This window comes from Pelophylax lessonae (genome assembly GCF_965119305.1).
Source record: "Pelophylax lessonae genome assembly, chromosome: 3".
NCBI classification, from domain to species: Eukaryota; Metazoa; Chordata; class Amphibia; order Anura; family Ranidae; genus Pelophylax; species Pelophylax lessonae.
In genome coordinates, this window is record NC_138770.1 from 678659023 (window position 1) to 678671894 (window position 12872).

At 46.0% G+C, this 12872-nt stretch overlaps 1 protein-coding gene across 1 annotated transcript in view; it reads right to left on the minus strand.

The window, feature by feature from the left end:
• The window catches only part of GLO1 (glyoxalase I), a 40940-nt gene that overhangs the window by 17973 nt on the left and 10095 nt on the right, over positions 1–12872 (minus strand). Inside the window, exons 2-3 of the mRNA XM_082251513.1 lie at positions 12743–12825; positions 6092–6232 (exon numbers count right to left, since the gene is read on the minus strand). Coding sequence (XP_082107639.1) covers positions 6092–6232; positions 12743–12825 — 224 coding nt within the window. The remainder of the gene's footprint in view (positions 1–6091; positions 6233–12742; positions 12826–12872) is intronic.

The following is a 12872-nucleotide window of genomic DNA, read 5'->3' on the forward strand; positions in this document are numbered from 1 at the left end:
TGGGCCACCGAGGCCCGATGCCAATAGGCCCAGGACGCACTCCTAGGCAGATTAAAACTGAGTTGGGAGTGGTGATGCAGGGGGGGTATTGACCAGATGGGACAGCCCCCATGGGTGAGTATATGCTAATGCCTTTTGACTAAGTCTATATGCCTAGCTACTCCTGCGGATGGGAAGTCAATACCCAAAATTGATGACTTAGAGGAGGCGGCGACTGTCGGAGGACGTAAGAGAAAATTGCATTTCCATGTTCTGTGTACTGTAGGAGACCAGATATAGTCAAATGCAAAGTCCTGGGGAGATCAGATATAGTGACTGCAGGCTCCTGGGGAGATCAGATATAGTGACTGCAGGCTCCTGGGGAGATCAGATATAGTGAATGCAGGCTCCTGGGGAGATCAGATATAGTGAATGCAGAGTCCTGGGGAGACCAGATATAGTGAATGCAGGCTCCTGGGGAGATCAGATATAGTGAATGCAGAGTCCTGGGGAGACCAGATATAGTGAATGCAGGCTCCTGGGGAGACCAGATATAGTGAATGCAGGCTCCTGGGGAGACCAGATATAGTGACTGCAGGCTCCTGGGGAGATCAGATATAGTGACTGCAGGCTCCTGGGGAGACCAGATATAGTGAATGCAGGCTCCTGGGGAGATCAGATATAGTGAATGCAGAGTCCTGGGGAGACCAGATATAGTGAATGCAGGCTCCTGGATTTAGTAACACTTTAAGGCTCCATGTACACGGGACGCTGGAAATGGCCGTTTAGGAGCAGTTGGGCGTTTTTTTCAGAAGCCCCTGAACCCACCTACATTTTATCTTATCTGTCCATGTACACCAGGTCGTTTACAGTCATTTGCAGGCAGTTGTGTTCAGGGACTGTTTTTAGAACGCAATTATTTGCGTTCGAACGTGTGTTTCCCGTCGTTTCAAACGCACAAACGCGTCTGAACGCGTCCGAACGCGATGACCCGCGTTTAGCGTTCGCGTTTTTCCATTTTAAAGGGGAATAATTTTTTTCACCTCTAGGAACGCTTCTAAACGCAAACGCCCGCAAACGCCGCTGAACGCCCGCTAAACGCGGGTACAAACGCAACTGAACGGACGTTTCAAACGTCCTAAAAACTCCAGCATTCAAAGGGACTTTTAACAACGTCCCGTGTACATGGAGCCTAAGGCCCAATTATAGTTTTGTGATTACAGCTAAACTTTCACGTTTCTATTCACCACCATTAAAACTATATGTATATTTATTTTCGCATTACTCCTCCCCCACCCATCTGCATACAATTTCCAGTGCTGCCTATAATGGGGGCGGTGCCATGTATAGAACCCTCCTAGAAGATTTATACTACCTTTCCTCTCCTTTCATTGACTAGCACACTTCTTTTTAGGCTTTCTTTCTTCTATTTTCATCTGGTGATCCAGCCAGTAAGTCTGTTTTTCAAAAGAACAAGCTCTCCTCCAGATGTATCAGTTTGCAAAGACAAAGCATTTAACACTGACAGGGGTGCTTACAATGATCAGCTTTTATGGAAAACCTTCATCCCAATAGGGAAAAAAAATTGGTCTGCTGTATCCGATTATAAAGTTATGATTATTTAGTTTGAGTGGGAGGAATAGTGCCCCATCATTGATGTCAGTTGGAGGAATAGTGCCCCATCATTGGTGTCAGTGGAAGGAATAGTGCCCCATCATTGGTGTCAGTGGGGGGGAATAGTGCCCCATCATTGATGTCAGTTGGAGGAATAGTGCCCCATCATTGGTGTCAGTGGAAGGAATAGTGTCCCATCTTTGGTGTCAGTGGGAAGAATAGTGCCCCATCATTGGTGTCAGCGGGAGGAATAGTGGCCCGTCATTGGTGTCAGTGGGAGTAATAGTGGCCCGTCATTGGTGTCAGTGGGAGTAATAGTGGCCCGTCATTGGTGTCGGTGGGAGGAATAGTGGCCCGTCATTGGTGTCAGTGGGAGGAATAGTGTCCCATCATTGGTGTCAGTGGGAGGAATAGTGCCCCATCATTGGTGTCAGTGGGAGGAATAGTGGCCCGTCATTGGTGTCAGTGGGAGTAATAGTGGCCCGTCATTGGTGTCGGTGGGAGGAATAGTGGCCCGTCATTGGTGTCGGTGGGAGGAATAGTGGCCCGTCATTGGTGTCAGTGGGAGGAATAGTGCCCCATCATTGGTGTCAGTGGGAGGAATAGTGCCCCATCATTGGTGTCAGTGGGAGGAATAGTGGCCCGTCATTGGTGTCAGTGGGAGTAATAGTGGCCCGTCATTGGTGTCGGTGGGAGGAATAGTGGCCCGTCATTGGTGTCGGTGGGAGGAATAGTGGCCCGTCATTGGTGTCAGTGGGAGGAATAGTGCCCCATCGTGGGAGTCAGTGGGAGGAATATCGCCCCATCATTGGTATCAGTGCAAGGAATAGTGCCCCATGGTTGGTGTCAGTGGGAGGAATAGTGCCCCATGGTTGGTGTCAGTGGGAGGAATAGTGCCCCAGGAACCAAAAGAAGGCAAGCAAAGGGCCACATCTGGCCCGGGGGTCACAGTTTAGAGATCACTGCTTTAGATCTAAACAAGCATTTAACCCTTGCAGTGCGGAAGGAGGGGATTTTTCCTTCCTCTCGAGTTCAGCTCTAACCTTGTTGAATGCCCCTTGGTTAATAATTCTAATCTTTTTTTCTCCAGAACAGGATTCCTAATAATGACCTATTTTGTTTTCTTTTCTTCAACCTCGCCCACCGCTCCTTTCCTCATTATTCTATTCCCCTTCCAATACTGTACAGCGCCCATGAAAAACAACGTCTACAGCTCCCCGGAGAACAATTCCCACCTCATTACAGACATGGAGAGGAAGGGACCAATCAGAAGAATGCAGAGGGGAAAAAAGAATGCGGGACTTGGGGTGGGTGAGCTGCCTGGCTGGTCCATTCCAAGGGGAGAGATCTGCCAAATGCAATCTTACAGCCCATCTCGGAACATAATAAAACCATAAAACGGGGACTCAGAAAAGTAGACTGCGGGGGTAAATCCAGGGACAGTCTGTAAATAAATGTGTAAGTTTCTTGCACTATCAGTGTGCATATAAAGAGGATATGTGAATGAATAAATCATACAACAAACAACCAGTGGGGGCTTCTGCTAACACTTTAATGCTTATCCTCAGCTGTTACAATGGGCAAATAATGGGCGTTAGTGTTGCGCTGCTAAATAAAATATGGTACCTTGATTAGTCAAGTACAAAAACACATGGAATTTAAAATTGTGCAGCCAAAGTGATCAATAAAATAGGATACCTTAATCAATATAGTGCAAAATCACATATTTTAAACATTTCATAGCCATCAGAACAAAGTGCAAAAAAAAAAAAAACTATAAAATGCACCGTGCGATAGTGTAATCTCCAATAAACTGTATAGGTGGAAGAAGTCACGTGACGTAACGCGTAGGGCGTAAGCGGAGGTTTGCAGTAGTGACGTTGATATCGTTATGAGCAGGATGCTTTTAATGTAACCACTTCTTGACCAAAAGGATTTCCCCCTTAATGACCAGGCCATTTTTTGCAATTCGGCGCTGCGTTACTTTAACTGACAACTGCGCGGTTGTGCAACGCTGTACCCAAATAAAGGAGAACGGTCTAAAGTGTTTACAACAGCAGACCGCCGTTCTCTCTTCACAGGGAGCGATCGCGGGTGTCCCGGCAGCCATCGCCGGTGTCCCAGCAGCCATCGCCGGTGCCAGCCCCGTGGATCAGCTTCCTTGCTGGCTAGTGGGCGTGTGCGCGCCTCCAGGATTGCTCCCGCAGACCGCAGTACAGGTACAGCGATTCACATGAACCTGCTGACCTGCCGTGATATAACTGCAGTGGCTGGTCGGCAAGTGGTTAAAGTGCTAAATAAAATATGGTACCTTGATTAGCCAAGTGCAAAAAAACATGCCAAAGTGATCAATAAAATATGATACCTTAATCAATATAGTGCAAAATCACATAGAAATATTTGATAGCCATCATCAGAACAAAGTGCAAAAAAGAAAAAAAAAAACACATCTACAAAATGCACCATGCGATAGTGCGATCTCCACTTTGGCAGCGCAATATAAATTCCATGTGTTTTTGCACTTGATTAATCAAGGTACCATATTTTATTTCGCACTTTAAAGGGTAGCTCCACTTTCGTAGGGGAAAAAAAAAGTTGCAAATAAAGAAAAAAAAACAATATAGCGTATACAATTGTGACACAAATCATATTGTAATTGAATGTTATTAAAAATGACCTTTCCTTTTCATGCTGCAGCTGTTGTATTTTCTGAAATTGCAATGCAATATGGCCGCCTGGAGCTGCTCTTACACAGAATGTATACTGACCACACCCCCAGAAACATCATTTCCTGCTTGTGTGATTGGCTCACCAATTTTCCCAGAAGTCTGCACTAAGATACAAGTCAGATTTCTGGCATCCCCTGCAACATAAATGTCATTTTTGATAAAATACTCCCAATAGGAACACATCTAAAGGGATGCAGGCCCAGCAGATTTCCTCAGAGCCCTGCAGCTGCCACAGCTGATTGATAATTATGAAACCCCTCCCATTAGACCCACTCAGCACAGAGGAACAAACAATGATTTCTTCAGAATAACAAAAGGTAGAAATCTGCAACAAAGTTTGTTACAATCCCTGCAATGTACAGAGATCACCCAGAGGGGAATGTTTTTATCTCAACAAAAGTGGAGTTACTCTTTAACCGCTTGACGACCGCCGCATGACTATTTACGGCGGCGGTCAGCCCCTCACAGGCAGAGTAACGTAGGGCTACGTCGCTAGCCTGTGAGGGTCTAGGGAGCGAGCACGCGCCGCTGGAGGCGCGCTCCCGCGCGGTCACGGACCACCCTGCGCGTGTGACCGGCGGACCAGATGTCCGCCGGTCACTCGCGATCGTCCGTTCGAGCAGGAGAAAGGCAGGTGGCTAATGTAAACAAGCCGTCTGTCATTCTCCCCTGTGTAGAAACACTGATCATACAGTTCTACTATGTAGGACCGTTGATCACTGTTCCTACAGCTCAAGCCACAGCCAATCACAGTTAGAATCACGCCCCTAGGGACACACATAACCCCTCCCTCTCAAAAAAAGTTAACCCCTTCACTGCCAGTGTCATTTTACAGTAACAGTGCATATGTATAGCACTGATTACTGTAGTAATGTCACTGGTACCCCCAAAAGTGTCACAAATGTCAGTCAAGGGTCCAATCTGTCCGCCGCAATGTCGCAGTCCCGCAAAAAAAAATCGCCGCCATTACTCGTTAAAAAAAAAAAACAAAAAAAATTACACAAATCTTTCCCTTTGTTAGTAAACGCAATAACTTTTGTGCAAACCAATCAAAATACGCTTTTCGCGATTTTTTTTTTACCAAACATATGTAGCCGAAAACAAATTGGCCGAAAAAGTTAACATTTTGATTTTTACATTTTTTTTTTCATATAAAAAAAATGTGAAAAATATTGTTATTTTTGCAAAATTGTCGCTCTTTTTTTGTTTATAGCGCATGATCAAAAAATCGCACAGGTGATCAAATACCACCAAAAGAAAGCTGTGTTTGTGGGGAAAAAAGGATGTAAATTTTGTTCGTATACAGCGTCGCACGACGTCACAATTGTCCGTTAAAGTCACGCAGTGCCGAAACGCAACATAGGCCCTGGTCAGGAAGGGGGTAAAATCTTCCGGGGCTTAAGTGGTTAAGGACAGCGCAACCCTAACACCCATTATAATTCCAGGGACAGACTGTATTTTATGTCTTTTTTTTTCTTTATTATTATTTTTCACTTTAAAGTTGAACTCTAAGCAGGTATAAGATGAATGCAGCCCAGTATTTATTAAAATATAAAAGTTTTGCTGCCATGGCAACTACCCAGAAGCCTTTTCTCTGGGGTACAATTCAGGAAGCGGACCAGGAAGTCTCCCTCCTTCTACAAAATTATTCACTGAAATTGCGAAATTAGAAAAAAAAAAAAAAAAAAAAGGAGTAACAGGCACGTTTCTAACAGCTCATTGGGTCAGGCCTGTAAATAAAGGACAGATGATGACGATGTTCTACTCACTGTGTGAGCTCCAGGGTGGCTTTCCGGGAGAAGGTCCAGGCCGTCCTCTCCTTGATGTCTTCTGGGATGTCCTTCTTGTCCTCATAGCCCATGAAATAGAGGGAGAATTTCATAGAAGGGAAATCCAGCTTCTGGAGGAGACTGTCGGGGGGGGAAAAAAAAAAAAAAAAAAGGAATTCAATTATTTCTTCAAAAAAAAAAAAAATTGTCCTGCGAGTTGGATCATATAATTTACATACAATCCTCTATATCTATGCTCATGCTTCTATTATTCGGTCTTCTACATTAAAGCGGACTTCCACTCAAAAGTTTTAGCTTTAAGGCCCCCTGACATGCCACATTTGGCATGTCTTTTTTTTTGGGGAGGGGGGAGCGGGTACCTAGTTGACAGGTACCCCGCTCCCACTTCCGCTAGGGCAACCTAGGCAGTTTGAGTGGAACTTCTCTCCCCCCCCCTCCCTGCTATCTTCTGGGACACGTCTAGTACTACTGCGGCAAAGTGGCTCGTTATCGTCTGACGATGTAGTACTACGTCGTCAGACAATCCCCTTTCTTGGCGGCGCGCGCGCGGCGCCGGAGGCTCGCTCCCGCTGTATTCAGTCACAGCGGGAGTCGGGCCAGGGGAGCGGGGAATCGAGTGTGGAGATATATATATGTGTGTGTGTGTGTGTGTGTGTATATATATACACAGTGGGTACGGAAAGTATTCAGACCCCCTTAAATTTGTCACTCTTTGTTATATTGCAGCCATTTGCTGAAATCATTTAAGTTCATTCTTCTTCCTCATGAATGTACACATAGCACCCCATACTGACAGAAAAACACAGAATTGTTGACATTGTTGCAGATTTATTAAAAAAGAAAAACTGAAATATCACATGGTCCTAAGTATTCAGACCCTTTGCTCAGTATTTAGTAGAAGCCCCCTTTTGATCTAATACAGCCAGGAGTCTTTTTGGGAAAGATGCAACAAGTCTTTCACACCTGGATTTGGGGATCCTCTGCCATTCCTCCTTGCAGATCCTCTCCAGTTCTGTCAGGTTGGATGGTAAACGTTGGTGGACAGCCATTTTTAGGTCTCTCCAGAGATGCTCAATTGGGTTTAAGTCAGGGCTCTGGCTGGGCCATTCAAGAACAGTCACGGAGTTGTTGTGAAGCCACTCCTTCGTTATTTTAGCTGTGTGCTTAGGGTCATTGTCTTGTTGGAAGGTAAACCTTCGGCCCAGTCTGAGGTCCAGAGCACTCTGGAGAAGGTTTTTGTCCAGGATATCCCTGTACTTGGCCGCATTCATCTTTCCCTCGATTGCAACCAGTCGTCCTGTCCCTGCAGCTGAAAAACACCCCCACAGCATGATGCTGCCACCACCATGCTTCACTGTTGGGACTGTATTGGACAGGTGATGAGCAGTGCCTGGTTTTCTCCACACATACTGCTTAGAATTAAGGCCAAAAAGTTCTATTTTGGTCTCATCAGACCAGAGAATCTTATTTCTCACCATCTTGGAGTCCTTCAGGTGTTTTTTAGCAAACTCCATGTGGGCTTTCATGTGTCTTACACTGAGGAGAGGCTTCCGTCGGGCCACTCTGCCATAAAGCCCCGACTGGTGGAGGGCTGCAGTGATGGTTGACTTTCTACAACTTTCTCCCATCTCCTGACTGCATCTCTGGAGCTCAGCCACAGTGATCTTTGGGTTCTTCTTTAGCTCTCTCACCAAGGCTCTTCTCCCCCCATAGCTCAGTTTGGCCGGACGGCCAGCTCTAGGAAGGGTTCTGGTCGTCCCAAACGTCTTCCATTTCAGGATTATGGAGGCCACTGTGCTCTTAGGAACCTTAAGTGCAGCAGAAATCTTTTTGTAACCTTGGCCAGATCTGTGCCTTGCCACAATTCTGTCTCTGAGCTCTTCAGGCAGTTCCTTTGACCTCATGATTCTCATTTGCTCTGACATGCATTGTGATCTGGAAGGTCTTATATAGACAGGTGTGTGGCTTTCCTAATCAAGTCCAATCAGTATAATCAAACACAGCTGGACTCAAATGAAGGTGTAGAACCATCTCAAGGATGATCAGAAGAAATGGAAAGCACCTGAGTTAAATATATGAGTGTCACAGCAAAGGGTCTGAATACTTAGGACCATGTGATATTTCAGTTTTTCTTTTTTAATAAATCTGCAACAATGTCAACAATTCTGTGTTTTTCTGTCAGTATGGGGTGCTATGTGTACATTCATGAGGAAGAAGAATGAACTTAAATGATTTTAGCAAATGGCTGCAATATAACAAAGAGTGAAAAATTTAAGGGGGTCTGAATACTTTCCGTACCCACTGTATGTGTGTGTGTGTATATATATATATATATATATATATATATATATATATATATATATATATATATATATATATATATATATATATATATATATATATATATGTGTAATATATATATATATCACACACACACACACACACACACACACACACACACACACACACACACACATTTTTAGCAGAGTCCCTAGAGGATACAATGGTGGGTGTTGCAATTTTTTTATGTCACACAGTATTTGCGCAGCGTTTTTTTTTTTAAACGCAATTTCTTTGGAAAAAAAACACTTTCATGAATTAAAAAAAAAAAAATCGTAAAGTTAGATCATTTTTTTAAAATACGAAAGATGATGTTACAAGAGGTAAATAGATACCAAACATGTCAAGCTTTAAAAACGTGTCTGCCCATGGAATGGCGCCAAACTACGGTGCTTAAAATTCTCCATAGGCGATGCTTAAACACCTTCAAAAGTTACCAGTTTAGAGTGGCACAGGAGGTCTGGTGCTGGAATTATTGCTCTCGCTCTGACGTTTGTGACAATACCTCACATGTGTGATGCGATTGCCGCTTACATATGCTTGCAGGAGTAACGTGTGTGTTCGCATTGGCGCGTAAGGATGGTGGGACAGGGGCGCTTTAATTTTTTTTTTTCACACTTTTTTGCACCAACTTTATTGCTATCACAAGGGATGAACAACATCCCTTGTGATAGCATGGGCCAAGATAGATCCACTTTATGGAGAGATTTGGGGGTCTATTAGACCCCAAATCTCTCCTCTGGCCTCCCATACAGCCGATCACACACAGATCGGTCTGATTGGCTGCTTCTCTGGCCGCTGGTGGCCAGGTATACAAAGGACCGGGATGGGAAGTGACAAACTACTCATCGCTCCCAGTTTTCAGGGTTGTTGTCAAAGCTTAACCACTTCTGGACAAGGCACGATGGGAATTGTAGTTCCTGAGCAACTGGAGGGCCATAGTTTGAAGACCCCCTGACCTAAATAGTAGGAACACAAGAGCTCTGTATTGATTCCTGAGAGAACACTATTGAAAACTGGCAGGATAGGGGTTAACCTAGTGGTGATCAAAGGATTTAAATGTGAGCCTAGGGGAGTGATTCTAACTGTATGGGGGCGGAGCTTGTGAAATGACCATAGAGACCTGTGTTCCTATATAGAAGGATCACAGGTGCTCTGTGATCATTCCAGAGAGAAGAACGGTCGGCTGTGTTTACAACAACTGACCATTCTCTCTCAGCGGGGTAAGACCGCGGCCGCTGGCCCCGTGCATCGGCATGCCCGTTGATTAGTGGGGGTGGCGTACGCGCTCGCCCCCCAGCACCACGTGCGCGTCCGACGTACGGTTACACCAGTTCGCGCAGGAGAGGCTGCCTGCTGCAGTAAATGTGCGGCCTTAATGTGGTTAATTGAAGAAGCTGATTGGCTCCCATGCAGAGCTGCACCAGATTTTGCCCTCTCCAGTTTTAGTAAATCTCCCCCAATGTCCTAGCAATGACCTGAGTGTTTTCATTGCAGTTAAACGCCGGTCACCCCTCTACAGAGCACTGTACACACATAGGAGTGCAGGACATTGTGTACTACAGACTATTGTATGACCTTGTGTGGTGCAGCATTGGACTTTGACCACATAAAGGTGTGGAGGAGGAGGAGGAGGAGGAGGAGGAGGAGGAAGGAGGAGGAGGAAGGAGGAGGAGGAGGAGGAATGTACACACTGATAAGGAAGCATTTTCTCTCAGCAGGTACTGCTGTGTGTTCAGCAACCCATACCCAGGTCCTGAGATCCTTTAACCCCTTTACCACCGGAGAATTTTGCTGTCTTACGTCCAGGCCACTTTTTGCGATTCGGTGCTGTGCGACTTTAACTGACAATTGCACGGTCATGCGACGCCATACCCAAACGAAATTTACGTCCTTTTTTCCCCACAAACAGAGCTTTCTTTTGGTGGTATTTGATCACCTGTGCGATTTTTATTTTTTGCGCTATAAACAAAAAAATGCGTACATTTTGAAAAAATAATATTTTTCACATTTTTTTTTATATGAAATTCCCCCCCAAAAAAATATAAAAATCAAAATTTTTGTTTTCTGCTACCTATGTTTGGAGAAAAAAAAAAAAAAAACGTATTTTGATTGGTTTGCGCACAAAGTTATTGCGTTTACTAACTAAGGTAAAGATTTCTGTAATTTTTGGTGTTTTTTTTTTTTTTACTAGTAATGGCGGCGATCTGCGATTTTTTTGCGGGACTGTGACATTGTGGCGGACAGATCGGACCCCTGACTGACATTTTTGACACTTTTGGGGGGACCAGTGACATTACTACAGTAATCAGTGCTATACATATGCACTGTTACTGTAAAAATGACACTGGCAGGGAAGGGGTTAATTTTATTGGAGAGGGAGGGGTTAATGTATGCCTGGTGCTTACTGACGTGTAGGGGGGGAGGTGACTGACACAAGGACAGATCGCAGGTTCAGCTGTGCTGAACCATGCTATCTGTCCCTGCCTGTCACTTAGGAGATCCGCCCGCTCTGTTTACACAAGCAGGCGGATCTCTACACTCGATTCCCCGATGATCGGGGAAGAGCAGTGGCGGTGATCACCGCCGCTCCTCCCCTGGCCCGACTCCCGCTGCGAATGAATACAGCAGGAGCGAGCCTCCGGCGGCGCGCAAGTGCCGCCCACAAGGGGAGGAGTCCAGCGACGTAGGTCTACATCGCTGGACGGGAACGAGCCACTTTGCCACAGTAGAGCTCCAGTGAGCGGTCAGCAAGTGGTTAAGGCAGTGATGGTGAATCTTGGCACCCCTACATGGGTTGCTGAACACCGCAGTACCTGCTGACATAAATTCTCCGTCATCAGTGTGTACATTCCTCCTCCTCCTCCGCCTAAAGCAGCCCATACACAAGTCTTGTTTTATTTTCACTCAACCAGTGGGTTTAACAAAAAACACCCCCCCCCCCCCAAAAAAAAAAAAAAAAAAAGAAGACTAGGAATGCACAGATCTATTGGCCACCAAAAATATTGACCGAAAATAGAGTTATAGGCGTTTTGCCAATCCAAAATAAAGGAGCCAATAATGGATATGCTGCTCCCAGCTGACTTCAATGCAAAACCGCGCCCCACTGGCCTCAATGCAAAACCGCGTCCCACTGGCCTCAATGCAAAACCGCGTCCCACTGGCCTCAATGCAAAACCGCGTCCCACTGGCCTCAATGCAAAACCGCGTCCCACTGGCCTCAATGCAAAACCGCGTCCCACTGGCCTCAATGCAAAACCGCGTCCCACTGGCCTCAATGCAAAACCGCGTCCCACTGGCCTCAATGCAAAACCGCGTCCCACTGGCCTCAATGCAAAACCGCGTCCCACTGGCCTCAATGCAAAACCGCGTCCCACTGGCCTCAATGCAAAACCGCGCCCCACTGGCCTCAATGCAAAACCGCACCCACTGGCCTCAATGCAAAACCGCGCCCCACTGGCCTCAATGCAAAACCGCGCCCCACTGACCTCAATGCAAAAACCACCCCCCACTGGCCTCAATGCAAAACCACCCCCCACTGGCCTCAATGCAAAACCACGCCCCACTGACCTCAATGCAAAACCACCCCCCACTGGCCTCAATGCAAAACCACCCCCCACTGGCCTCAATGCAAAACAACGCCCCACTGACCTCAATGCAAAACCACACCCCACTGGCCTCAGTGCAAAAACCACACCCCACTGACCTCAAAGCAAAACCACACCCCACTGACCTCAATGCAAAACCACACCCCACTGACCTCAATGCAAAACCACGCCCCACTGACCTCAAAGCAAAACCACAACCCACTGACCTCAAAGCAAAACCACAACCCACTGACCTCAATGCAAAACCACGCCCCCCTGATTTAAACTCAAAACCACGCCCCCGCTGACTTAAATGCAAAACCATGACCCCACTGGCTTCAACGCAAAAATGCCAGCTACATTAAATGTACTTTTTTTCCCCTGTTTTGGTTTTTAGGCCAGGTGCATCCTGATTTTTCGGTTTTGATATCGGAATTTTCATTTCGGTGCGCCACTAGAAAAGACTCAATTCCCCCACATACACACTCAATGGGGATGGGGGGGGGGACCTCCGGCTGAGGTATTGTATTCTGACAGCGAGGAGACTTCCCCCTGCTATCTGAATACACGAATCAGCACTGCAGTCATATCCAGCGGTGCCAATCCACTGAGAACATTCCGATCTACTTCTGTACAACCTCCCCGCTACACCGCATGAACTTCCATCCATGACACAGAGTACAGGGAGAGTTCAGGGACTTACGTCATGCCCAGGCACTGGGTGTAGAACGGAAGGGACTTCTGAGGGTCCTTGATCCGTAGCATGGTCTGCTGCATCATGAAATCCTGCAAGAGAAATATTATATTATTATTGTATTATTTTATTATTATTA